Source organism: Babesia bigemina (genome assembly GCF_000981445.1).
Source record: "Babesia bigemina genome assembly Bbig001, chromosome : II".
Taxonomy (NCBI): Eukaryota; Apicomplexa; class Aconoidasida; order Piroplasmida; family Babesiidae; genus Babesia; species Babesia bigemina.
The window spans coordinates 958,949-986,948 of record NC_027217.1 but is presented as its reverse complement, the minus strand read 5'-3'; the positions used below and the strand labels follow the sequence as shown (position 1 = coordinate 986,948).

Sequence of the window (28,000 nt, the reverse complement as noted above, 5' to 3'; positions counted from 1 at the left end):
ATTATCATCCGGGGAAGGCGTTTGATATGCTTTGCCATACGCCCTTCATTGATCGATGACACCGGAATATTACTGCGCCGTTGTCAACTATCGAATATTCTGATACCTTACAGTTGGTATTTGTGCATTCAACGACATGGGCCACAACTTGAATTTGTTCATCACTAACATGCAAACCCCCCGCCACCTCGATGGTGTCCGTACATATGGAGCATTTCATTGAACATATTACAGATTCCAAGTAATTACCAATTCGCTCATCTTCCTTAATCCTATCTGAAGGATCAACACGCAGCAAGCCTTTTTTTAAAGAAATAAAGCACGGTATCCATAGAGCCGATGAATTACTTTCAAAGTTTCCTGATGAAGTAGCAAGCGCAAAGCAGTATATATTGCTTACTGATAAATCTGCAGATTTAGTGCTGGGCAATAATATATGGCTAAACCCTTCACACATTTCTGCCAAATTGACGTTGGAAACTAGTTGTTGTGTCAGACAATCTCTAATGAAACTCCTGTGGTGCAAAAATGGCCTTTTTGAGTTATCGCAAAATTGCTTTACTTCATACATCATCCTCGTTACTTCCTGATTGACATCCACACGGGAATGAATATCATGCAATCTTAGAACAAAAGGAATTTGCAAAAAATATTCAAACTGCTCACTGTTGTCTAACAATGATTTTGCATCCTCTACAGTCATTCCTTGAGAAACCAGTGAATCGAACTTTTGCATTTCCATTCGAAGTGTAACGTCTTTGGTCAACGCGTCTTGTTGCATCAGAATACCCGCCGCTTCATTTAGTTGGTCTATGCAGCAATGAAGTATGATGCGAAGTGAAGAGAGCAGGCCATTGTCCATATGATTTTGATTATTCAACTGTAACCAGAAATCTTCAAGTGCATCATCGTAAAATAGGGAAGCTAAAACCTTCTCGAAAATCTCATCAGGGTCTTGACATGAATCAGAGTACAGTTGTCTCATGTCCTTTTCTTCTGGGTATCTACAAATGTTTTGTATAACTTGTTTCCGATTTTCAGTATATTGTAAAATGGATTTATCTCCGTACGTCTCGTTACTGGTTGCAAGTTTCAAGTGGAATTGAAGAACCTGTAAGGCTATATTTAAATCATTGATACGGCATTCTATGTCACGTTGCAATACGTCGTAATGGGGTACGACACGAAAGGTATCTTCCTCTGCCTGCGATGGAACTCTACAAACAACGGTGATGGGTACTAAGAAGCTCATGTTATCACCCAAAATATACTGGCACGGTTTGACACGTAACATGCGGGATATTGTTGATGGCGTATCCGATCCGTATCCATCGTCAATGACATCGGTGATATGAAATTTATAGCCGCTATAATGACCCCTACCTATACCGGGGTAATCCAACTCAATTTTCTCAACAGTGTTTATCACCTTGGATTTCATTCCGAATATATGCTTGGTGTTTGTCATTTGTTCATATTTTACAGCATATATTGTATGGCTTGATCCTGTCTTGTCTATGATTACAAAATCATAGCTACTTTGTGGTGACATTGTAACTGGCGTCACAATTTCCTTAAAGTGTCTTTCTGCTGGGCCAATATAGATGAAACATGTGTGTTGGTCTAGAGCCTCTGTTTGGTATGTAATAATATAGTCTCGATTTGCTTTGAAAATAGAGTTGCCTAATTTAACCCTGTTGGTATTGATGTTATGGTCAATAGTGAGATCGCTGGGAAGTAAAGCCGAACTCTCCATTGATGGTTTCTCCGTCACTCTAATAGCCATCTTGTCATCAATCTCTTGAATAGAATCAAAAGTTATTTCCCCGTTTTCCACGCAAGACGTGTGATAAATTATGGATGTGGAGATAGGAATGTGGTTGCCACGAACCATTCCTCGTATAGTGTAGTGTTCCGTAGGAATTATGAAATGGTCAGAAATCGTCAATACGTTGTGGTGAGAATCATATTTAACGTAATTTAGCATGTCGGTACTGCGTGCTGGTGGGACGGTGCTGAGCGACCCGATACCGATGTAGACATTCACTAGTCTAGATGTGTTATCCTGTATTGTATCATGGCATTTCTTCAGTGTCGTGGATATACAGGATTGAATCGTGGGGCGCCACTCTATGACCGCAAATAGTCGTTGAAATAATGGTACACGATGCTTAAAACAAAATCCATGCCTTTCAGTTTTGTTATCATGTACAATATGTAAAGCGCGTTCTTCTGATAGAGCAGATGATAAGGACCCATGATTTTTACCATCTAGTTTTTGGTCGATAAGCCCCACATTGCTTATTTGTTGGGGCAGCACGTGTCCGAAATCATACCCTAAGGTCTCCAGTCCATCGAACATCGACTTTACAGGCGACTGTTTAGGTTCAAGTTCTGTAGTATTGTGCATAGGAAACCCCTCACTGTGCGTCCTTTCACCACCGCAAACATTGTGCACTCCATCTTTTTCGGCACCATTAATTTCAAAAGTGGGGATGAAGTCTCCGAAGTGAGCTATCACCGATGGATGAAAAAAGACGTTTTTTAACACAATTCTCGGGCGTCTGAATCGATATATGTTTTTGAACTGATCTAAGACGCGCAAATCAAGGATACAAACTGGTATAGCTTGTGAACTTGAATGAGATCTCATACTCCGTATGCCTATACTTTTGCCTGCAACAGAAGATCGGAAGACCTCAGAACGTTTTGAGTAACAGAACAGCTTGTAACGGTATCTGCACTTGAAAAACCTATATACGGATACGACATAGTAGTAACATGTCAGCGCCGCCTTGGGTAAGAGCTTAAACCCATCGGATAAGCACACGCGGAAGTCAGGAAAATTTGTGGCAAATGCGCAACTGATCAAACAGCATTTTATAATGGCGATTAATGTTGGAGTTTTAACGCCTTTATAAATATTTTGTATTACAAATAAGACAATCAAAACTACAATCCTAACGCACTTGTTGACCAGCCCAAGCAGCAGGATGTCACCTTTCACCATTTTTTGCAATGGAATTGATTCTTCTATTGCTTCTTTATGCATTAGGTACTTGACTTGGTTATACCTGAGGTAGAAGGCGACCATGATGATGGCTATCTTAAATGTCAGGTGGCATACTACCAGTGTAATTCCGTGGATTAGGATCCTAGCCGACATCAATGCAAATATAGCAAAACAACAATCGACCATCGTCATACACATATACAGCGAGTCAATAGCATCTTCGCCATTTATATATTTCCCATTTTTCTTTGTCTGACACCACACTCTAACTTTTTTTCTCATCAGAGACATCGCCTCCAGATCTCTCAGTGTAATTAGGCTGGTCAGAGGCATATCTTCATATTCTTTAAAAACTTTGTTAATCGTAAACAACGGTGCCATGCTTCCCGAATGGTTTCCATTTAAGGTGACCGAAGCAACCTTTGTTACCTCCATCTCAAATGAATTTCTACCAGATGAGAGGTCATCGACTGGCATTCTACTCTGCATTAGGTTGTAATACAACTTGTAAAGTTTTCCACCTTCTATGAAGTATTCATAACCAGCCGTGCCTTTCCGACTTTCCATAAGCTGTTGTCTTAGATGGGGAAACTGGCTACACGATATACGCGTATGAACTGAAGATAAACCCACAGCAGCGAATAGAAGCCAAAATGTACTGGCGGTGTACGTTATCAAACCGGCTAGCGACGCAAGTCTTAAAAACTTATAGGGCAAATGATACCCTAAAATATAAATGCCTCCTACCTCCTCAGCGAACACCCTTGAATGTACCGTTGCAACAGATACACAGATGAGACCGCAAAGCATCCCCAGAAGTGACAAGTATTTTTTATATCGACAACGAATGTTAACAACTCTGAAGCAACGAAGTGTTACTACGGCAACAATACAACATAATCCAACGAGGTTAAGCAAAAGCAATTCGGCAAAAGCACTGGTAGTGTACATATCCTTTACGAACAACAACATCGGACGAACCAAAAACCGTCCCCATAAAACGACATCGTCCATGTTAAAGAGGAAAGATGAAAATTTGTAGGTGACCAATGAATCCACAAAACCACTCGTACCACCTAACATCAGATGGCTATATATGTAGAAACACCATGTTACACAAGATATGTTGCAATAATTGGTGACGGATGTATATGAGAGCCGAATGGTCTTTTGATAATATGAATCCCTCAGAAGTACCACAAATTTTCCACTACCCATAAGTATAGGGTACTCTCTAGATTTAACTTTGATGCCGTTTAAAAACGCTTCCACTTTATCACTGGTTCTAGATAGAGTTACGACTGCCGGCTTGCTGCTATTTATTAGTATGCTCATCTCCGTGATCATGTCCCTGATTATATGCAGGCAGGGTTTCCTATTACTGTAGTCCCTTTCGTACACTAAACCTGTATAATTTGATCCTTCTATTTTCATAAATCTTGCCTCACTGCTGTTGACGTGAATGGTCGCCATTTGATTGTTAATCGCATCACCTTTAACTAAACGGATCTGAATAAAATTGGTCCGACCAGATTCTTCATTTAATGTGCTGAGAGATATGGAACGACATTCTCTTCCATCTTCTATGCTGTCACTAATGTATTTAGAGATGTCTATCTCCATTGGCAATGCACCAAGCCTTACCCCGTCTAAAAATATGATAATTTTCCTTTTCACCCCATGGATGGTTTCTCTGTTGTGTATCTTCATAAGCAATGCTTTTGTACCATTATAATGAGTAGCACTAACCTGTATCCACAGTAATGAATGGATAGGATCAAAAGCATAACTTAGTGTTGCATTGCCAACCACCTCAATATCACAAATACGGGCGCTACTCTCACTAATCACACAATCGACGTCCTTTTCCATACGTGTGGATGTAATGTCGGATTTCTGTTTTATTGTTTGCCTTTTAAGGATGCCTATTTGAGTTTTCTTATTGGCGTGTTTTGAATTCCCTATCTGCATCATCTGTTTCCACGTATGTTTTAAAAGGTAATATATACTTCCTTTAATAGCGAAGTGCTCGACGAAAAATATTATTTTGATCGATTTACACGACACGGTCTTCTCTTTGTTTTCTTCTAATCGGTGCAAGCATAATGCAATTTCTTCGGGGACGCCAGGTAGAAGGTCGATGAAAGTTGTCAATGACTTAGTTGAAGTTGAGACCTTGTACACAGAACAATATAAATTGCTGAGGCGTTTCCATGGGGCATAGTTTTGACACGAAAAGTTCAAGGTCAAAACAGCTCCATTTTTAGCTTTCTCGCTAATACATAGCAATGTGAGATTTGAAGCATCCTGATAATCAAGTGGATACACAGTGCATGGAAAACCGGTCTGAAATGAGCACTTTATTTTGATGGGTGACTGGAACCATTGTTTCGCCCCTAATGCTCTTGTAGTTAATATATCCGGTGAGTCAAAGCTCCGATCAACTTCCGTATTGAAGCATTCGCACCCTATGTTTATGATACGTAAGTAAAAAACAAGAAAGCATATGTTTCGTCGCCTCAATGAACCAAATAACCTCATTTTAAAATCGCCGTCACATGGTTGCCTATCTCTGGCGTCTTTACTAATTTGGAATAGTAATGGGCTTTTATAGTGAATGTAACATCATTACATCACATAAGATCTGCTCTTTCGAATATCGAAGGTTGATTTATGGGCCATTAAGAAGGGGATCCTAACCTTTCAGACTGACATCACGGTTTTACAGCAGCTCCATTACGTGTCGTTCGACCACAATATTTGGCGTAGTGCACATCTATACGCACTTATTAAATGCCTAAGTGACCAATTTATGCTAGGAATTGCGAAATACTGGAGTGTATTTAAGCTCAACTATGGTACAAGGTAACCTTGCCCAAATAATGCACAAATCTTAAATGAGTAACTACACATTACAGTATGGAGCTTATATTAACTTATATAGACGATATATCACAGTATAGCAACTTTACGGTGTAGAAGTACTGCCTAATCTGATATCCAGTGTGGATTCTACATATATAACGCTGCGGAGACACAGTATTTTGTCATAAATACCTTGATCCCATGCGTTAAAGTGCGATGTGTACACATTACACCACTGTAGAGTCAGTCTAATCGCCAAAAAAGGTGACCGGTCTGTTGACATTTATTATTGGAGCCGCGATGTCATGCGTTCTATTCATTCGTTACGGTTATCTTACACATAACTGTAACTAATAGCAACCTGTATAACAGGCTAGTTGTTATAATTAGTTGGAATGTTGGGACGTAACGACCCGGATGTGTATGTTACGTTGTGGTGAGAGAAATTCTAGCTGATAAAATGCGCCACTTCAACACATTATCCCCTACGGTTACAACGTAAAGTAATTTTTAAAACCTGGATGACGTACGATACGCAACGTCGGTCTTTATCACGTTTTCATTCAACAAAACTATTTAGACGGATGGCCTATACGGTTATTGTCTTCATTAGGGGACGTACCAGTGCTATACACCCCCTTTTTAATTGCTAATACAGGTGGATGCGTGATGGGTGAACTTCCTGGAAATGAGCTGCGTTTCCGTCGCGCTCTGTATCGCATATCCGCAGGTGTCCTTTGCCGGACGGACCTATGTATTATTGAAGGCTTCGTGGATCATTTGATGCGTGAGTCTCCCGGAGATGGTGAATATACGCTATCGGTGCGCGATAATGCCCTGGAGGTGGCCAGTTCCTTCAACAAGTTCATGTATCATAGGGTGGTCCTTACCCTAGTACCGAAACTGGAACGTCGCATTAGGAGCATCGTGAACAAACTCAAAATCCTTTTGACAATACACAAAGATGAGATCCAGCCAATCACTCTTTTGCAATCGAAAGGTGTTGGTTTGTTTCATCTGGCACTTGTCCGACATGCCGAGTGTCGTGTCGAACAGTTGTCCGTTCTTAAGACGCTCCTTGCCGATTCGCAATTCGTCTTGTCACCCTTCTTCGCTAGTTTAATCGCAAATCTACTTGAGTCTATTACTTGCGAAGAGTTTGAGACTTACATTTCATCGGACATTTTAAGGCTGTTGAAACGAGGGCAAAAAGGGGTAGCTTTTACTCTCTTCACACTACAGAAATACCTAAAGCCCCACGTCACCTTGAGTAGAGCAGTTGATATAACGGAGAACCTTAAGCAGTTCCTTATGCAGCAAGACGGGACAACCATTTTTGGAGCTGAGAAGGTGCCATATGAAGAGGTGAAGCGCAAGGGACCATATGGCCAGGTAGTAAGCGAATTGATCCACTGGTTCTCAGGGGCCGCATTTCGTTCTTCCAATTGCCCCCTCGCTAAATATCTCCGAGGTGTTCTGGACAGCTTCTCAGGGACTTCCCGCCTGAGCGCCCCGAATCAGGAAATCAATGCACAGCTATTACTGTTGCTGTTACCCATTAGGCTCGAGGAGTCTATCGATGCAACCCTAGTTTCAAATGTAGTTGAGTCGTATAGGTTGACTATAAGGAGGATAGCAAAATCGCACCCTTTGGAGTCAGTCCAATTATACTTTATCCAAATAGTTGGACATCTGCTCGCGCTCCTCCCTGACTCGGATTTTGAAAACCTATTGATGGATATTTTGTCGGAGCAGATGAAACCGTTAGAGAAGTTAAACCAGAAAACGAAGGATGTTAGAATAAACGACGCCATTGTCTCTGCTACCCTCTACGGTTTAAGGTACGTTACAGGTGCTTATCAAATGCATGGCGGCCCGAGAACATTTGAGGGGGCATCCAAGTTGAAAGGCTACTTGACTACTCTAATCCAGTTCAGTCAAGACAAGCCAGTATACAAGAATTGTTTGTTCGAAGCAATGTTTGTAATGTTGCACCTGGAGCCCGATGATGTAACTTACCTTCCGGAATCTTCTACCACTGCTGCTGCACGTGCTTCAGAACAAATGAAGTTGTCTAACGTGTTAGAAGCGATGCATATAAATAACCGTGATCCACTTGGCCATCTGTCTATGTGCGAAAATGCATTAAAAAGACAGGATATCACTCCCCAGGATGGCAAAATATCAACACTGATGGGGATGAAAAATATTCCTAGTATGGTGGAGGCGGTTACCGAAACTACGGGCAGCCAGCTATATGCAACAATGGTAGACTTGTATGAAGAATTGTGTAATAAGAAGGATGATGTGAAACATCCAGTGCTGGCATGTGTTTACACACGACAACATGTGGAAAGGCGTCTTCAAGATTTTAATGGCACGCTGCAAGAGCATCACATTTACAACATGCTCCTCACCATCTTACATTCCTCAATCAAGTTAAAGTATAAGAAATCCATCCGCATGCTGCGAGATGCCTGGATGCGTTACAACAGCGATAAGCATTTGTTCACTGTTCTGGTTCATTGCATTCTTCTTCGATGTCCTTTGGCTGAGTTCCCGAACGGCTCAGATTTATCGCGCATTATAAACTCACGCCCTTGCAAAGTGATACGAGTTCTGGCACCCGTTTCGTTGGACGAAAACGCTGTTTTCGGTATTGTGCACCATTCCGTGGAAGAGGGAACAGTGCCGTTAATTTTGGATCACTATTTGGCGTTTCAAGATGCAGACGTCTCAGAACTCATTCGTTCATTGTTATTGGCTGCAGAAAATACGTTGAATAAACTAAGGTCTTTTGAAAAGGAGGACTTTGAGATATATCTCGCCCCTGCAGACAAGCTGTACCAGGATTCAAGGCAATATCAACCTAATATCCACCAAAGCGACAAGAAAAAGTTTAGCAATCTTACAAAACAACAATTGGACGAGATGCGATACAAGGACCAGTGTGCTGTAAGGCGTGAGATAGCGCATCTTGTTAAGAAAGTTAATACAACCTTGTATGCACTATCCCGCGCATTGGCACATAAACGTGATTACTTGAAGGCCTTTCTACGTGATTTTCTGGTTATCTGTAAAATGGCGCTAGGAGTGAGTGTGTTGCGTGGTTCCTTTTCCCTGTTTATGGATATGCTATGTCAACAGTGTCTTATTGGCGTGCTTCCCAACACCGCAGGGCGTATTTCCTTCATACTTCAATCTATATATTCGGAGCAGGATTATCGCATTAATTACGACAATTTGAACGTTGCGCTTAACGATTTGAGTGACTCGTGTGTTACGAGCACAGAAAGCGGCATTCTCATCACTGAGATAACGACCTACGTGCTGAGCAGTTGCGATACGAATATCAGCATCAAGGAGGCTTGCCTGCGTGTAATATTGAAGTTCCTGGGAGATAGGGTTGATATAGGTCAACGCAATATTATTGATGCAGTTGCGGCGAATTTGCGTAATGAGGCATTATATCCATCCATGATAGCGACCCTCAAAGAGGCGGTCAAGTACATGGTCGACCATGAGGGAATCACTTCAATATGCAAGATAGGCCTCTCCAGCACAACGAGCCTGGTGAGGGAGGTTGTAGCGTTTTATGTGCGTGATCGCAGACCAGATTCATTGGGCTCTATCGCCAAGTATTTGATGATTATGGGGATTGATGTAGCTGGATTATCATGCCCTGTTAAGCACATCATCGATCTTTTGCCTCAATATGTTGAATGTAATCCTGAACTTCTGGACTTGGCACCGAAGGTATTTTTGCTGTACTCAGTCAATGACGTAATGGACTCCTTTCAGGCTTGCTATCAGGAAATAGACAGGATGGCCCGTGGCTCACTCATTGTGGTTCTGATTCGCTATTTCAGCATATTGTCGGAAAATGTGGTTCATTCGGATATTTTCGATCGATTTGTGTTAATGTCCGGTGATTCCTCCCACGTACACAGGACACTGGATTGTTGCAAGGCCCTTTCGAAGACAGTTCCAACGCAATCTGTAGGACTACTTATCGCTCACATGAGAACGTGGATGGACAACAAGTATCCTCAGGCTTTGGACGCTCTGCCTTCTGGTTTTCTCGCGGCATCGGATATTGTGACTCTAGGAGTATGTGCCACTTTTATGGGCTACCTACAGGAGAAGATTAAGTATGATTCTCAGGTAAAGTGGAATTTGGAACTGTTGTTAAAAATTCTATCTTTTGAGAATGAATTTTCTAAGGCGGAGGCTGGATATAATAGCGCGGCGATTATTGCGTCTCTGGCCAGAATATGCGCTCTTGAGGATGAAGAGGATTTGCTAAACACAAAGATTCCAATGTTGCTCTCATCTGTCTCCGACAACGATTTTGCCACGGTGCCGTGCGTTTCCTTGCTTAAGGGCGGTGGTCTTCTTTATCTCAAAAAGCATAATATAGTAGCCAAGATTAAAGAGTCTTTGCGCGTAAAGGGCATGCCCAGGGAGTTGTTGTTTGTGAAAGAGCTGGCCAACCAGTTCGGACGCCTATTTGAACCGTACGTGAAAGACATTTTTTCAACGTTGCTCCGATGTTTTCCCGACAGCTTTGATGTGTGCTTAGACACGTGTGCCACAGTTCTTGGTATACTCACTCCAGTTGGATTTAAGAGCATATTGCCAATTATTACCGAATCATTGGGTACGTACTCCTCTAACATTAAGTTGGGGTGCCTGCGTCTTTTGTCGCAAGTGATTAAAAACTCGAAGCTGCAGTCCGTTATAATAAAAAATGTGAGCGACGTTGTTAAGGTCGTTTCACCGTGCACAACCGACACTCAGAAGGCTGTAAAAGACGCTGCCGAACATGTGTTGGATTCTATTGTTGGGCTGGCTGGAACAGAATCCATCCTTTACCCGACTATGGGCAGCATACTGAAAGTATTATCCCATCCCTCGGATATGAATGTCCTTTCAACAATGCAGGCATTGTATGAGTATGCTCGTAATCATCCAAATGATGAGGGAAAATCGCATGCAACAATCGGTGTGGTTGAGCTTGGTCTGTTGGAACCCGTTTTATCTCGTTCTTTGAAGTCAAGAAATGGTTCGTGTCGACAGTCTGCAATTGTATTCTCTTCATGGCTCGTCTATCGTTGTGGCGGCTATCGTGAAGTGGAACTTTTCTTCACCACTTTCATGCCTAACTTGACCGACCATCTTAAGGATACGCTTCCGGAAATTCGCCGAGAAGCTGCAAGAGCGATTGGTTGTTGCGCGAATGCTTTTAAAAGGTTTGGTTGTGATACATCCAAGGTTCTCATGATTGATTTAATCAATCGTCTCATGAAGTGTTTAATGGAGTCTATAACAAGCCTTGAGCGGTGTTCAGCAGCGGCTGGTCTTGCGGAGGCCCTGTGGGCTGTTGATGACGTTTTCGTAGAGGGCATTGTCACGAAGGTGCTGAAAATATTGGACTCTAGAGACAGCACCCCTCAGATGCGTGAGGGTTGTTTGGCCCTTTTCAGACACCTACCTCTCACTTGCCATGATTACATGCTAACCAATCTTGATACCATCCTGTCGCGAGTAATGGGTATTCTTTGCGACGAGGATGAACGAGTGCGGGATATGGCGTCTAACGTCATTCGCACGGTAATAGAGAAGTACCATGAAAGCAGCAGAGATATCGTTTTCAACAATTTACGGCTGGCCTCGCGGTCGAAGGAATGGCAGACACGTAACATTGCACTGCCTTTGCTGCAGTTTCTGAATACGCTGAAGGAGGACAATAGAGTGACTGTTGAGCTATATATCGGACGTTACGACCAGAACCCTACTGTGAAAACTACGGCAATGGATATCTGGAAAGGCATGAATGTTACTCGATCCCTTCGCACAATTTTCCCTCTCGTGCTCCATAGCGTGATAGAACTGTTAGAGCAGGATGATGATGAAGAAGATACAAGGGTACAAGCTGGAGAATGCATAACCGATGCAATCTCTCGCCTGGGTTCCGACACTGTTAATGATTTTATCGAAGCGATTCTTAACTGTGATGGCGCTTTCCGCGGTCGCTGCATCGGTATTGCATCCCTGGCATCCAATGGCAAGGCCGGTATAGAGAAACACCTTCCCCGTATATTGCAGTTTTTAAAGGAATGCCTGTGCAAAACGTGCTCTTGCCACGAGGCTTCGAAGGCGCTTGCAACCTTGGCTGGATACTTCCCTGCGGTTGTATCAGAAGTGTTACCTTCTTTGGTAAGCGATCTATTCTCCAAAGATGAGAAGGATGCGTATTTGGTGGGCATAACACTGCTGATAGAGTCTCATTCCGAGTGTTACAGTGTTATTCTGCAGGAGGTGCTAAATCCGGAACTAGATGTAACCCGGCTGGCCCTTCTGGAAAGAATGCTATGCGCCAAACGCACGAAGGTTGTTTTTTCACAGCAGAACATCCTGTCACGCTGCCTTAGCCAGATGCTGCTCTACTACCGAGCATTCCCCAAGGAAACCATGGCGTCTTTTTCCGCTTTCGTCTCCTTGGTTAGGGCGGAGTCAGTTATGCGTTTGATTCACATTTTGATTGAGATGTTGGACGATTTGGCTGCTGGGTCCAATGATGGCTCCAAAAAGTCAACTTTGATTGTGTTCGTATCACGTGTACTGGAGTTACGTGACTGTGATGTTGACAGCCATTACGGGAATGTGGCAGATTCATTGTCCCGTTACATCTTCGCCGATCCCGGTACCATGGAAGCATCGATTTTGGTTTTAGATCAGCTCATCAAGAGTGCGGAGAGGCGTGCAGAACTGGATAACTTGATCGGCGCCTTCTCGAAATACTTCAGTGCATTCGGCGTTGCCAATGGCCAGGTACAACAAACGTCGCTGACTACAACTCTTCCGCTGATGATGTCGCTTATACAGAAGGGGCTGGTAAAATCCAATGCGAAGATTGAAGCAGCTAAGTGCGTGACCGCATTGCACAAGCTAGTCGGAACTGAACATATGGGTCCGTTTATTTTGAAAACCATTGGCGCCATAATTCGGTGTCTCAACGATAAGTGCCCATCGCTGCTAAAGATCTCGTTGTTAGAGGCAATTCACTCGCTGCTTCACTGCGAAGTGACACATGTGCGCGTTATTTTGTACCAGTTGCAATCGGCGCTCTTCAAGTGTTTGAGTGACGTCAACAGCGAGGTCAACATGCTAATAGGCCCAACTTTGCGTCTATATGTAAGATTGGCGCCAAACAAATCTGATTCAGTGCTTGCTGACCTGCTCCAACTGGCCTCTGACAAGGTGGGGAAGCCTACGGTAAAAACGGCCTCGTTGCACGCCATCACGGAGGTATTGAGTGCACCACCAAATCTTACCACCCCTCCATTTGAGGAATTACTGAGATTGCTGCAAGATTGCAGCGGTACCGACAAACAATTGGTTTGTCAAGCCATAGGTTTGTCAGCTCAGTTGGAGGGCGATTATGGCTCCGATTGGCTGCCCAGTTTGTTTGCCATAATTCATGCAGATACCTCGGCATTGTCTGCGCTTTCGTCCATCGTTTTAAGCGATAGAGGCTTCACCAGGCTCTATCAGACTACGCCTAAGGATTTCGTCGACGTGTTGCGCCAGAGTTTGAAATCGGACATGCCAAGTGTGAACCTCTGTGCGTTGAATATATTCTGTCGAATATCGAAGCTGACTCGATCATCTCCGTTGGCTCGAGACTTCGTGAAGTCTTACCTGAGCATCCTACCACCAGGCGCAAAGCTGCCTCCTAGCGGGCAGTCTCAGATACTTCAAATTTACAAGCGACTACTCCGTTTTGAGCAGAACGTCCCCAATTTTGGTTCGCAGTTGGCGTATATCAGCGAAGCGATTTACGGCGTTCCGTTAGTAAAGCTGGAGGTAAGTTGCGGTTAGGCGACCCATTCGTTTCATTGCTTCATCTGTTTGCAGGCTGAGAAGGTGCTTCTGGTGCTACTTGGACCATCGCATGACATGGACAACATGCTGTCATTTATGAAACAGCATTCGCCGTCGGACAAAGTTACGAAATTATTGTCCGAATATGCGCTACGGGTGTTGGTAAAGGGCAACAAAAACGACCAGCTGAGTGACAGCGATGCGTGACATATTTACTTAATGCTAGTAAATTAACTGACACAGGCTGTTAGTTTAACGAATGCACGCATTTCTGGTATTGTGCTGATGTGCTTGATGTGGCTGTCTACGGCGCCGCTTTTCGTACCTACTAGGGGCTCACGATACATGCACAAAAGGTCTACCATGTACCGCGTATTTGCAACATAAAACCCATTTCTTAGAACCGATTATCCACTCTTTCATTCGCAACTGCAGTCGATCGGTTTCTATTCGTGTCAGTTTCCACCAGGTTGCCCTGATCAGTTAGTTCTATTTCCATTATGCTGAGCATGTACTTCTCCTACATGCGACGACAATGCCCATTGAATTACATTCAATAGCTTGCTGAGTGTTTGAGCGTTTTGTTGTACGCAACCCATGTCTGCCCCGCGCTTCACCGGTAACCCCGTAGGTGTCAAGCTTCCCCCTTGGCAGCCGTGTCTGCCCCGAGAGCCGGATCAATTCTTATTTACATCGTAGCGGCATCGAGAAAAGTCGAAATTAGTCTACCAATGGATTAGTAGGCAGTTAGCTACGAATAATGGCGCACAAGTGGTTGTTATGAATTATACAGTGTTATTACACTTCGAATGACACACTCGAGTCGACTACGTTGCTGTGTGCTTCCACCATGAGAGCTTTCCGTTTAGGTTGCACGTAAATGGGAGCTAGCTCTTGAGCGAATTTGGAAGGGTCGCCTCCACTGGGCAATATGTGTGCCTTGACACCCCAGGTCAGCTGCAGGCGACGAGCAAGCTCCACGTTGCGGGTTATCAGGATAATGGGAATGGTGTAACGCTTGGTTGACACCCACTGCAGGAGCTCACCACGGTCCTCGGCGTGCACGAATATCGCATCCACACCTTTGGTCACAATATCGTTGGACAGTTGCTCGCAGGCTGCAAGCAGGGCGCTGTGCCTGGAATTCCATTCCTTCGCAAACTTAACGTCCAGCTGCACCAGTGCGTTGATGCTCTCCACGTCGCTAGCAGTGGCACCTTTCAGGTTGGCCAACAGTTGGTCGTTCAGCAACATCTCCCGGGTGATTTGCATAGCACGGAAGTAGGGGTCGTTCTCGGCGTTGTACACGAGGGTGCGCTGCACCAATACCGAGTGCGTCGGGTACTGTCCGGCCGCGGACTCCGCAGAAAGCATGACTGCGTCCGCTCCGTCGTAAACGGCGTTGGCGCAATCCGTAGTTTCGGCGCGGGTGGGCTTGGGGTTGGTGCGCATGCTCTCCAACATCTGCGTGGCAACTATGACGGGCTTGCGGTACACGAGGCGGCAAAGTTGAACCAGACGCTTCTGGATGATGGGCAAGTTGGTGATTTCAGTTTCCACGCCTAAATCACCACGGGCGACCATGAGGCCATCGGAGACTTCCAAAATGCCAGTAATGTCGTCCAACGCAGGCTGGGTCTCAATCTTGGGGATAAGGCCAATACCGACTTCCTCCTTCTTAGGCACCTCGGTCATCATCGCCTGCTTGTTGGGCAAAAACCTCTCCGTGTAGTATTGCTCCAGAATCGCTTCTATCTCCGCGTCCTCCTGGTCAGCGTCCAGTGTAGCTGCATCTATGCGGTCCATGCGCTCGCGCAGCGCCGGGTAAAACGGGCTCTCAGCGAAATCGAGCAATATGTTCTTCAGATACAGCATGTCCTGCTTCTTCTGCACGAAACTCACGCCTATGAAGTCCATGCCTGCTGCATAGCAGAATACAGCATCCTTCACGTCCTTCGCGCTGAACAGGTCAACCGGCAGCGCCACGTTGGGTACCGAAAAACCCTTACGGCTCGACAACACGCCATCGTTCATCACCTCTGTCTGTACTGAGGGGCCCAGCCTGTCCACGCCGACCACACGCATGTTGATGTTGCCGTCGTCCAGCGCAATAACATTTCCCACCTCCAGCTGTCGCAATATCTCGGGGAAGTCAAACTGAACGCGGCGCGAGTCACCCCTCGCATCCGAAGTGTCGAAAGTGAACAGATCGCCCTTCTTCAGGTTGACGAACTCCGCTTTAGCACTGTTGGGACTAACACCCTTGGCGTCCGGGTTCGGCACGAACCTGCCAACGCGCAACTTTGGCCCCTGCACATCACCTAACAGAGCCTTAGCACGAACAATAGTGCTTCCATCGCGACTGCGCGCACCTGACGCATCCGTTTGCTCCAGCTGCCTCACAATCCTCGCGAGACGCAGCTTCGATATGCGAGAGCCATGGGCGAAGTTCAGCCTAAACACATCAGTGCCAGCGTCGAAGAGCTCGTTAAGGGCGTCAACATCGTTAGACGAGGGTCCAAGCGTCGACACCTGCTTTGTAAGGGTCAGGAAGCTTCCTACGGGCACCTCCACTGGGGCCAACGCCGGCGTTGCCGTTACCTGCAACGTTTGCGACACGAAAGTTGCAAGAACAGCCGTGATGACAGTAAATGATACATTTCTAATGCAGAGGCGCTTGCCGACAATGGCATTCGAGACACCCTGAAAACCGCCGGTGGCGCACGCCGCCATCCTCATTTAGTTGATACAATCCAACCTGAAAACCTATGAGAGACGCGCCGGAACTGGAAGGTTGCAGCCCTGAACGCTTCCGAATTTCATATACACAACTCTGAACGTCGTGAAGTGCACACGCCGCCAGGATTCCTTGGCGAACGTGGTTTCGCTTGTCACTGAGAGAATTCTACGCCAACCGCTATGTCAGCGCAAGATTACTGCACTAGTAAACCACGTGACGAAAGATCGCCCCCGCGTTTCTGTGCATGTCTGCTTGGAATCTTGGTCGCGTCATGGCACGGTGTGCGGGACCAGCAATGTCGCACAGCAACAAGGCCGATTCACGACCAACACCCTCAATTATGCTTAGCACAATTTCCCTGGACTTGAATATATCGCAAATGCTGCACTGGCCGCCTCCTGAGCACTTATTCGTCGGGAAGGTTGTGCCATTTAAGCAACTGGAGAGTGCCGAAATCACTGCGCTTGTTGAAGGTGTGATTGCAACCTTACGCATGGCGGCACTTGTAATCCGTTTACACGTGGTCATCATTTCGTGTCTACTCATCCCTCCCCCCAACCACCGGTTGGCTAAATTAGTTGATGGTTCCATAATATAAACACGGATTGCAAGTCGTATTTTCCTCCGTGCCGGCAAACGGCTTATTGCGACATCACGTGATCCCATGGTATCGCAAATGAAGGGATTATCTCCTCCTGGCAGCAACGAATCCCGGGTGCTTCGCCTATATGCTGCAGCCGGACTCTGCCTGCTGCTGAAGGTCTGTACTGGGCTTGCATGCCAGCCTACGCCATAGCCACTCCTTTAATAGGCAACTTCATATGTGACTCCTGTCGCCTCCTTAGTTGGCGTCGACGTAAAACTAATGTAGATTAACTGACCTTGCAACGGCGTGGTCCCACCTTAGTGTCAGGTCGCCCTCTGCCCCAATGACCACTCGGTTCCTGGAATATCAGACGGCTAAGTATATTATCGCCACTTGGGCGTTTTCGTCTTAGTTGTCGTAGTTCTCATCGTAAAATGTGAGCGTGCTTCCGCCCCCTTGTAAATGCACTTGGGCTGCTCCAGTAACGAGGCATCCATGGCCTCATGCTCGACGGACTCCTATAAGCACATCACTTGGACCACCTCATTAGAAATGTGACAGACGCTCAACTGCAATGCATTGTTGTCCACCGTCGTTTCACGTTACCACTTCGGCATCGAGAAAGTACCGGACAACAGATTTCTACAACTGTCTCCTAGCACATAAGCACCTTCCTTCTAATGATTTCTCGTAGCTACGCGCAGAACACAACATCCTACAGCAACTTTGCATACACCCTGCTACCACCGTCACTGTTCAATTACTCCACCCACCGAACCACAGCAATGGAGCAGATCAGGTACTGACATGAGTGTCATCACGCATGATCCCCAAATGAATTAAGCAGCGATATGTGATGTTGCATTACACTGTTGTTGCCAGTTATGTGGGATATGTGTTCGTGGATACTTGGGTACAGTCCAGGGTTACGAATTCGACGCCTAGTACAACTGTGGCCATTAATCCCAGCAGCTGCGGCGTTCACTCGAGCTTGCCATCTCATTCAGATAATATCGCGCATAGACACGCCTACAATTTTTTTCTAGCCATATACGTAATCACTCGCATCTCGTACGTACACTCACCCGGCGGATGACCCAACACCCCAATCTGCCAACTGGGTCTCATTCCTTTCTTACCATTGGCCTACACCGATTAATGACAACTAAGTCACCGCAACACCAATTGAACATGTGAAACTGCATTGTGTAATGTTACTGGCTATACCTGGTCTGCGGCAAAATTAATCTTTGTTCCAGAGTGCATACTGTGCGTTGTGGCTTCTTTTGGGCTGTCGCCATTATTGCTAGTGTTGTTCTCCGTATACTTCGCTCGCAGCTATTTTACGACAGGCTGGCTCTGAATATAAAAGAGTAGTACCAACCGAACGATCGTGCCCATCAATATAATACAAAAGGTGGAACTAAAAACATGGAGGTAAATAAATATAACGCCAGCTTAATGATAGTTCGAATTAGTGAAAAGGTATCAAAATATATCAAAAGCGCAGTGGGATCATTCATATATTGAACCCCTCAAAATTTGTTGTATCATCATGACACGACGGTCCCGAATATCGTTTTGGGAGAAATCAAATGGCTTTCCCACAGAGATACACTCAGCGTAAAGACATAAAAACACGCCACAATCGTGCCCATTGTTCTGCCGTGGAGCCCCACCTTCTGCTGCATATATGTGATTGTGCTTCCATTCATCGATGTCCTCAATCGGTACCTTCTTCTTGTTAAGGTGTTCGTCTTGCAACCACCTACTCATGTTTCTAAAAAATAATCTGTGATGACCACTCAATGAGTCGAATACCATGATCCTCCGGGATCGTGGGCGCATGTCCACCACACCAAGGCACCAGTGCGAATTGTGAACGTGGATGGGTATCAGCAAAAGATCAATGGCGAATACATCCACTTTGCGCCTCGTTGTCCAACGTGATACTGCGCTGTAGTTGTAAGTGGTAGTAGGGTCATCGCCGCCGCACAAAAGGTTGAAGAAGAATGTGTTAAAACAGAGACACCGTGGAATACCGGCAACGCCATCGCCTGTTAAGCGGTCATTCCTTTCCTGGATGAGACCGATGTAGAAATTGATGACCTCATCATTCAACCAGCGGGGCCCATCTAGACAGCGCAAGTGCTTTCGAGTCATTTCTATGCCAAACCTGTCGGCCAGCACTTCGCAGGGGCTTCCACGACGCAATAGAGACAAGGTGTCGTCCGCATTACCGAGCTTTTCTAAATTGAGCCAACGTTCGGGGGAGTCATTCTTAAAAAGGCTTTCAACGTGGGTTCTTTTTTGTTCGTAGGACTTGGCTCTAGATTTCAAATCCCACAGGTCAAACCCGGGTTCTCCAGCCACGGGCAGCGGCTCCACGATCTTGCCGTATTGCACGTCATCGACAGACCTGAGCTTTCTTAAGAGCCTATCACTTTTACTTTGATGAGATTCTGTTACGCATATCGGGTTTTCCTGATCGCATGTATCATCGCGCAGGGAAAGCTTTGTCATTTCGCGCAGAACATCATCATACAGAGCTGTATCTTTGCCTCGGGTGACATGCTGCCCCGTGCTTTCTGGCGCCCCTTTCGTAGAATCAGACAGACTGCTAAGCCCTTCGCCGGTATCGCCAACCCCGTACGACTCATGGTGGCCATCATTGCCGTCATCACTGTTTATATTTGTATGGTTGCTTTCCAATGCATTCGCTGCATTTGAAAGTGCAACCAGATCTGGTGTTGGTGATTCTGCACGTGATTTTCCCATTGTCAACGAACATATTGACATCAATAGAGGGCGAACCTTTCGCTAAAGAATGCCGTGTTGTAGAGTAGATGAAGTATTCAGTCATGCTCTTATACTTGAGGGGTCTCACGCGTTTGTAATGGACCCTAAACACCTATTCCGCTTTAAAAATTCACAAAATTACGAATATTCGCGCCATAGTACTGCTGAAAGTGTCCTTGTAATTAGGATGTACTAAACATGGTCATGAACAGGAAGTGGCTAAGCTCCTTCAGCGCCATCATTTCCTTTCTTTATCAGATCGTCCATCTACCTCAACGCCTTCCTTAGTTGGCGCCATCATTTGGACAGGTGATTTTGCATCTTTACGTCCTAAAATTCCTGCTTCAATGGCCTCAAGCACATCGACGCGGTTGCCGAAAACCATCCGTTCGCCGTTGTTCTTGCGTTTTCGGAATCCGCAGAGAGTGCTTAATGAACCACATGAACTGGAAGCCGTCATAAGTCAAAGGGAGGAAGTGCTAGACATACGACCAGCGATCACGGCACGCACACGAACAAATTAGACGCGCCGAGACACCACGCAGTTGTTATAGGCGTGACTGACAACGGTAAGAATTCATTTAAAGAAAACATATTTTATTTGCGCCCCAAATTTCAAACTAAGGATGCGGGTCAACGGTCATATCCCTGACGCGGTGGAAGGTCGAGTGTGATCAAATCGCCAGTGGCGCCACTTAACGCAAAACATATGTATTGATGTGTGTGCTGCTATGTGTACCATCCGTTCGACGCTAATGGTCACACCTTGACGTGGGTAAAATAGATGCATACGCCGCGCCAACGACGGGAGCACCAACAGTCGATCTGGGAATTTAATACGTACAATTAGAATTCACATATTGTAGTGGGAGTTTACTTATATTTTCCTGCTTGCCGCGTGAACGAATATCAACACTAGACACAGCCGGTGTCACTACCCTATTGTCACCCCTCCGGAAGAGGTACGGAGGGTTTCCCATGAAATATCATGCGACCTTCCTGCTTAAGGGCAATGTTTGCTACCGTATATGCGTAACAGAATGGAGCGTCTGCGACCATCGCGATGCGTAGCCGCGCGCGCGTCTACCAGTGGAATGTGCGCACTGTTCGTGGTTGCCGCTTGCGCAATGCTCCGGATACGAGCGGTGGAAGCATTCCGGCACGGTAACCATGGTGATCGCAACTCCTTCCTGGGACCTTTCGGTTCTCATGGTGACAGGAAGTCATCGCACGAGGATTCGGGCTACGTCTCTCATGCTTTCGACAACGACTTCAGATTGGGCATGCTGCCGGCGGGAGGAACAGGCTGGAATGCGGAGAACAATATAGATATTAGCAGTCGTGTAACCTCAGCGCTGTTGCATGGGCTCGCAAACCTTCTGGGCTTCCCTCACAAGAGGCCGCCTACCGCTCTGGGCATGCTGGCGACCGGGTCACCTGATCACGGCAGTCCGTACAACGCTGGCGCAGACAGCAAGCATGACATGGCTTTGCACATGATCGGGCATGGCAACGGGCACACCCTTGATTCCGAGGACTTCACAGACAAGGCCTGGGAGGCCGTGAGCTCGTTGGGCGATGTGGCCAATCGCTACAAATCCTCATTCGTTGAAGCTGACATGCTGCTGCTCAACTTACTCAATCTCGGTGAGGAATCTACGTGTCACAAAATACTGCAACATGCCGGTGTTGACGTTTCCAAGATGCGTGAGGACCTCGAGGTCCACCTCTCAAAGCAACCACGCATGTCGGCGGGATTCGGTGACCAGAAGGTTCTAGGGAGAACGCTGCAGAATGTGTTGACGGTAACGCGGAGGTTCAAGTCGGAGTACAACGTAAGTTTGATGTGGTAAACCGTTGATGCTGGCTAGGATCACTTCATCAGCGTCGAGCACCTGCTTCTTGCACTCGCTTGCGAGGATACCAAGTTTACCAAGCCTTGGTTAGCGCGACAAAAGGTAACGTATGAGAAGCTCAAAAAGGCAGTGGAGGCAGTGCGAGGAAAACGCAAAGTGACGTCTAAAAATCCCGAAATGGTACGTAGACATAGGGGGCATGATGACGTTTGTATTTTATGCAATCGCGCTGGCATTTCAATGCCATGCGACACGATGATTAAAAAAGGCGAATCTGACCCAACCCCTCAGATAACAATGTGTAATGTAAGCACCGTGGGATTGCTGTCTGCTCATGGGTTTTTATCATTGGGAGGCTGCAGCCTGCCCAGTCCAAGACACCAACCTCGGAGCAGTGACAACAGCGTTCATATTAAGCCAAATAACAGCAGTGTCACTTGTAAATAGTCTCTAATCATGTCGCAGGCGTTGGGGGCGCTGGAAAAGTATAGCAAAGACCTCACCCTGATGGCGAAAAACGGGAAACTTGATCCAGTCATTGGACGAGACAACGAGATCCGCAGGACCGTGGAAATTCTCAGCCGGCGCACAAAGAACAATCCCATTTTACTGGGCGACCCGGGTGTTGGCAAAACAGCGATTGCTGAGGGCTTAGCTAATCGAATAGTGTCGGGTGACGTACCCGACTCTCTGAAGAACACACGTGTCATATCGATCGACCTGGCGTCTATAGTGGCTGGAACCCAATACCGCGGAGAGTTCGAAGAGCGGCTGAAGGCTATCCTGAAGGAAGTCCAGGAGTCACAGGGCGAGATCATTATGTTCATTGACGAAATCCACTCTTTGGTGGGAGCAGGGGACGGCCAAGGCGCGCTAGACGCAGGAAACATCCTGAAGCCTATGCTTGCGCGTGGGGAACTGCGTTGCATTGGCGCAACAACGCTGCAGGAGTATAAGAGAATCGAAAAGGACAAGGCTCTGGAGCGTCGGTTCCAACCTGTATACGTAGATCAGCCAAGCGTCGAGGAGACCATCAGTATCCTCCGCGGTCTCAGGGAACGTTACGAGGTGCACCACGGAGTGCGAATCTTGGACTCTGCACTTGTCGAGGCTGCTCAGCTCAGCGACCGATACATAACGTTAGTTTGTTACTGCGGAACGCCGACAACTGTGCAGTGATCGTTTCCTACCGGACAAGGCCATTGACCTCGTGGACGAGGCGGCGGCAAGACTGAAAATTCAATTGTCGAGCAAGCCAATCCAACTCGATGCGATCGAGCGTAAGCTCTTACAGCTGGAGATGGAACGAATCTCTATATCCAATGATGGCGGGCGCGACCAGTCCCAAAGCAACGCGGTAGGGATTCTACCGGACAGCGCACGGCAGAAGTCCATACCGGAAAATCGGAGGATTGAGCGCATCCAAAAGGCCGTGGAAAAGTTGCAGGCAGAGAAAGAGGCACTAACAAATGCGTGGCTGCAAGAGAAGGGGCTCGTGGATGCAATTCGTAACATCAAGGAACGGCAAGATGTTGTAAAGGTCGAAATCGAAAAGGCTGAGCGCGAGTTCGATCTTAACCGCGCCGCTGAACTAAGATTCGAGACGCTGCCCGATCTGGACAAGCAGCTTGTGCAAGCCGTGGAGGCATATGAAGCTCACGCCAAGAATGTGCTGTCAACAGGCGGCCAGTTGATGCTGCGTGATGAGGTCTCTCGCGAAGACGTCGCCAGCGTTGTCTCTCGGTGGACTGGCATTCCCGTTGAACGCCTTGTGAGGTCGCAGCGTGAGAAGATGCTGCATCTGGCGACCGAGCTCCGCAAGAGAGTCAAAGGTCAAGATGAAGCCATTGACATAGTGACTAAAGCGATCCAGCGTTCCCGTGTGGGCATGAGCGACCCCAAGCGGCCCATTGCCAGCTTCATGTTCCTCGGCCCCACGGGTGTGGGGAAGACTGAACTGTGCAAGGCGGTTGCGGAGCAATTGTTCGACACCGACGAGTCGATTATTCGGTTTGACATGTCAGAATATATGGAAAAGCACACTGTGTCTAAACTGCTAGGTGCGCCCCCGGGATACGTAGGATACGAGAAAGGCGGATTGCTGACAGATGCTGTTCGCAGAAGGCCATACTCTGTCGTCCTGTTCGACGAAATCGAGAAGGCGCATCCCGACGTATTCAACATCATGCTGCAGCTGCTGGACGATGGGAGGCTGACCGACGCGACGGGACGGAAGGTTAATTTCACCAACTGCCTTATCATTTTCACGTCGAACCTTGGCAGCCAAAACATTCTGGAGCTGGCCAAGACCCCTGACAAGAAAGCCGAAATCAAAAACAAGGTGATGCAGGCGGTTAGGCAGACCTTCTCCCCCGAGTTCCTCAACCGTATGGACGAATTTGTTGTGTTCAATGCGCTCTCAAAGGAAGAGCTGAAATCTATCGTCGACATTGAACTTGGAAAGCTAGCAGACCGCCTAGCCGAGAAAAACATAAAGCTGGCCGTTGACAACGAGGCCATTCTCCACATCGCAGAGTTGGGTTACGACCCAGCGTACGGCGCCCGGCCTATCCGGCGCACCATCCAGCGGGAGCTGGAATCTAGGATCGCAAAGGACTTACTGGACGACACGTGTCGGGAGAACGACGTGGTGAGGGTGAAATACGACGGGGGCCTGAAGATAGAGGTATCACGCGAATAGAGCCCATATAACCTAGCGACAAAACTCGCGCATAAAGCAAGTAATTCGATAACACTACGGTGGCACACAGCCAAACGTTGCGTGATTACCGACGGAAACGTGCCAGTGGCGCCACCCGCTCAATGCGGCCCCGAAGGGCACCAATAGCACACCCATACCGGTCAACGCGGCTCGACTAGGCGTTCGCGAGATACGTTGGGCCAAACACAAACACAATGCAAGCCAGCACTCACATAATGCCACGTGAAAACGGGGTCATAAAATAATTCTGTTATATATATATATATATTGAAACCAAGTCATTTGACCGGGTCGACCTCTAATGCCCCAGCGTGGGCCTTGCGCTTCCGCTTGGACTTTTTAGGAGTAGACGTATTGTTGTTGGTTGTCGTAGAGCGCTTCGAGAGCAATTGCGAGACTTGGACGTAGTTTGGGTTAAGCCATTCCGGCTGCACAGGCATGTTGCCCACTTGGCAACGGAAGAGAATGCACGCCCGGCGTGCCTCGCACAGTGAGGAGTAGTGACCTAAACTAAACCCTTTGGTGCGGAACTTTCCATTCTCGCGCCACTGGCAGCGCCAAAGCTTGCGACTGGCGTCGAAGTATACGCCTATAGGTAGCGGACCCATAGGAATGAGGGCCTCGTCGTTGCCATAAATCTCGGTCAGAGAGCTCGTGCTCTGTTTATGTCGTTGCCTACGAGAACCACGAACGCTGCCATCACTCTCGTACCAGTCCTCAACTGCTGATTCCGAAAGCGCATCGTTACGCTCGCTGAGGTCATAGATGTATACCTCACTGTTCGCCATGTCGCGGGCGTTTTTGCGGCTCTGGCGAACGTTGACTTCCACGGAAGAATCAATGCTGGAGTGTTGTGCATTGCTTATAGACCGTCTCTGTGATGGGCTGGTGTCCTTGCGGCGCGGACTACGATGAATCACAGTCGGGGTGCCGTGCATCTGAGCTTCATCCGCCTCGTCCAAATCGTGCTGAATGTACTGGTCGTTCTCAAAAGTGCTGTAGAGGCCGCTGAAAACGCTGTTGCCAACCACAAACGAATTGCTGATGATATCACGCAGCGTGGATTCCGAAGAACACGAGTCATCGGAACCGTCATCTTCCATGGCCTCGCCAGAGTCGTAGTACTCCTTTACGGAGTCCTCCTGCTGCCCGATGTGCACTTCCATTGCGTTTCTTGATGTGTATATAAAATCCCCCAAACGCAACGAAGAAAGTAAGGCCGTGTTGAGTATCTTAATTGAGTGACCAATGGCGGCCTTCGAATGTCGCTGGTCACTCACTATAGCACGCCCTAAAGAGCAACTGGCCTCAACAGCTGCCCGAATAGATCGCCTGAGTACGCTTGTAGTCTTGTAGTCGTCCCAGTGTTCCACCTGGCGGCCATTATAAACATGACCTAAAACGTTAGTTTTTACGGGATCTCCCAAAACAACGCTACAAAGGCGATTCTCTTGTTTGAAGTCACGAGTTCCAAAGTGTCTCCCGAAATTCGACACTGCATCTAAACATTTGAAACAAAAGCAAAGAAAGGCTTTGTTTGTTCGTACCGTGCCTACACTTTCGTCGTTTAGAGCATTCTTCAGCGTACGATTCGAAAGGGTGGGCGTGGCCTTGCAATTGAGCGAATAATTTGAACCCTCACCGCTGCGAAGGTCACGTGTTTCCTTGCGGTTATTTGTAGGAGCCTCAAAAGTCGTCCCGCAGGATTGCGCTAAATTATCCGAGGATACGCAGTGTGTGCTTACTAAATGCTCCTCTAGGCTGTTTCGTGACTTGCGCGCGACGGGTGTGGACGCACCATCTTCGTGGGCCTTCAAAATCTGCGATCTGGTTAACCTTTTAACGGTGTAATTTTCAACGGCACTTTCTCCTTCGCCCAGTGTGTTGGAGAAGCTGTAGTAGTTCCACCAAAATGGGGTGACGTCGGCGGAGGTGTAGGACGGTGCGTCAACGGCGATTGGTGTAGTCACGGCGGATTCTGTTTTCGCTTTAAATAATTTTCTTGACATCAAATAATCACCCATCCGTCCGAGTGCCAAGCGGAAGCACGTTTCAACACTAATGAGCGACACTTGACTGCACTGTACTATCTCATGTAGAACAACGTTTTCCTGAGATACATCGGGAACGTAGCGTCCGGAAATGGCATCAAAAAAACAGTTTGACAAGTCCGCAGTGTACTCCACACGGTACTCCAGCGCCATGTAGTGTCGTAGCCATCGGAATTTAACAATGAGCGGCGGCTGGCAGTAAGCGTTTATATGACCTACTAACGATGAACATACTGCGACGAGTTCTTTCTGGCACTTTGCTATGAGAGATTCCGCCAAATCATTGCAACTTGCTATGAGACTTGAATCAACACCCAACTCAAAAGAGCCAGGTCGGTCATCGGTCGGTATTAAACCTTCCAAAACACCAACTGCCCTCGCTGCATCCTGTGCCCTTTCCAGTGCATGATAAATGTTGGAATCTGAACCGTAACCCTCTCGTCCTGCCGTAAACTTTTGCATCAACGTGAGCCCTGCACTTAAAGATTCCCCTCTTTGAAGCAATCCTTTCATAGCTCCTACGACATCCTTAAATGTTGGTACGCTTGATGCTGCAGCGTTTCGGCAGTCGGCGCATACAATGTTGCCGTCCTTCGTCGTGTGTGTGTGTGCAAGTGAGACCTTCGACGCGTTGGTATTGGTAAATGCGCTGCCAGCATCGCACATTTGCATACTGCTGAACAGATACACTCCATCGTTAGCCATTAAAGCCACGCATCGCGTATTGCCGAAGCAAACAAGCCCGGTACGTTCATCATTGGAACGTCGGTCCCACATGTGTCGAAGGCGGCCTACCACATACTGCCGTTGCGCACACGAGCCATATCCCTGGCGGTGGAAGCCGCATACGCACTCCGCGCTTTCTGCAACATCGAAACCACGTATGTCGCTAGCGGTTTGGTGCACCCAACAACGGCTTTTTGTCAGCGGTGTGACGTTGTTTACCAAGGTGACGCGGTTGTAGAAGGTGTCGCCATACACACCCAAAACCTCGGCACGTGATAACAAGAAAGACCCCGTCGGCGCCATTGATATCCACTACATTTGATGTAACACCGTTTTTTAATCCGATCGGTGCGCTTTTCGCGCGATTCGCCCCGGAATCCGAACCCTCCCTCTCAATCTACACATCCAGACCGAACCAACCTAGGATATATTGATGACTTTTCAACACACCTGTCAATACAATCGATTTCGCGTTATATGACGGGATTAAGGAGGACTTTAACCACATCGGCGAGCGAAAACACAGCTTGCATCCCCAGATCCATCCGATATAATTATGGGACGGTGTAACGAAATTTCCGCGCAGTATGTATCACAATGCGTCTGTAATATCGCCAATTGAAATATGGGATTTTACGTAGTGACGGCTTACACACCTTTGCGCGCTGTACCCCGGGAGCCGCCACATACCTCACTGCTTTGGCGGGGGCGTCTTGACAGAAGCCGACGTGGTAAGTACAACATGAGATGCTCTA

At 47.1% G+C, this 28,000-nt stretch overlaps 8 protein-coding genes across 8 annotated transcripts; 3 read left to right on the top strand and 5 right to left on the bottom strand.

Annotated features, from left to right (window-relative positions):
* Window positions 1–4: 4 nt before the first annotated feature.
* On the bottom strand, window positions 5–5,554 carry BBBOND_0204300 (membrane protein, putative; the record flags this gene model as incomplete). The annotated part of the gene is made up of 1 exon (XM_012912004.1): window positions 5–5,554. The coding sequence occupies one exon, from the start codon at window positions 5,552–5,554 to the stop codon at window positions 5–7; it is 5,550 nt and encodes a 1,849-aa protein (XP_012767458.1).
* Window positions 5,555–6,547: 993 nt separating this feature from the next.
* BBBOND_0204290 (HEAT repeat family protein, putative) lies at window positions 6,548–13,972 on the top strand (the record flags this gene model as incomplete). Its single annotated transcript, XM_012912003.1, has 3 exons — window positions 6,548–13,343; window positions 13,368–13,747; window positions 13,799–13,972. 3 exons carry the CDS (start codon window positions 6,548–6,550, stop codon window positions 13,970–13,972), a joined length of 7,350 nt encoding a protein of 2,449 aa, XP_012767457.1.
* Window positions 13,973–14,563: 591 nt separating this feature from the next.
* On the bottom strand, window positions 14,564–16,498 carry BBBOND_0204280 (hypothetical protein; the record flags this gene model as incomplete). Its single annotated transcript, XM_012912002.1, has 1 exon — window positions 14,564–16,498. The coding sequence occupies one exon, from the start codon at window positions 16,496–16,498 to the stop codon at window positions 14,564–14,566; it is 1,935 nt and encodes a 644-aa protein (XP_012767456.1).
* Window positions 16,499–16,800: 302 nt separating this feature from the next.
* BBBOND_0204270 (hypothetical protein) lies at window positions 16,801–17,103 on the top strand (the record flags this gene model as incomplete). Its single annotated transcript, XM_012912001.1, has 1 exon — window positions 16,801–17,103. One exon carries the CDS (start codon window positions 16,801–16,803, stop codon window positions 17,101–17,103), a length of 303 nt encoding a protein of 100 aa, XP_012767455.1.
* Window positions 17,104–18,606: 1,503 nt separating this feature from the next.
* On the bottom strand, window positions 18,607–19,869 carry BBBOND_0204260 (ulp1 protease family, C-terminal catalytic domain containing protein, putative; the record flags this gene model as incomplete). Its single annotated transcript, XM_012912000.1, has 1 exon — window positions 18,607–19,869. One exon carries the CDS (start codon window positions 19,867–19,869, stop codon window positions 18,607–18,609), a length of 1,263 nt encoding a protein of 420 aa, XP_012767454.1.
* A 259-nt stretch (window positions 19,870–20,128) lies between these two features.
* Window positions 20,129–20,350, bottom strand: BBBOND_0204250 (hypothetical protein; the record flags this gene model as incomplete). The annotated part of the gene is made up of 1 exon (XM_012911999.1): window positions 20,129–20,350. One exon carries the CDS (start codon window positions 20,348–20,350, stop codon window positions 20,129–20,131), a length of 222 nt encoding a protein of 73 aa, XP_012767453.1.
* A 667-nt stretch (window positions 20,351–21,017) lies between these two features.
* On the top strand, window positions 21,018–24,447 carry BBBOND_0204240 (ClpB, putative; the record flags this gene model as incomplete). The annotated part of the gene is made up of 4 exons (XM_012911998.1): window positions 21,018–21,725; window positions 21,762–21,926; window positions 22,233–22,885; window positions 22,923–24,447. The coding sequence occupies 4 exons, from the start codon at window positions 21,018–21,020 to the stop codon at window positions 24,445–24,447; spliced, it is 3,051 nt and encodes a 1,016-aa protein (XP_012767452.1).
* A 299-nt stretch (window positions 24,448–24,746) lies between these two features.
* Window positions 24,747–27,224, bottom strand: BBBOND_0204230 (hypothetical protein, conserved; the record flags this gene model as incomplete). Its single annotated transcript, XM_012911997.1, has 1 exon — window positions 24,747–27,224. One exon carries the CDS (start codon window positions 27,222–27,224, stop codon window positions 24,747–24,749), a length of 2,478 nt encoding a protein of 825 aa, XP_012767451.1.
* Window positions 27,225–28,000: the final 776 nt, after the last annotated feature.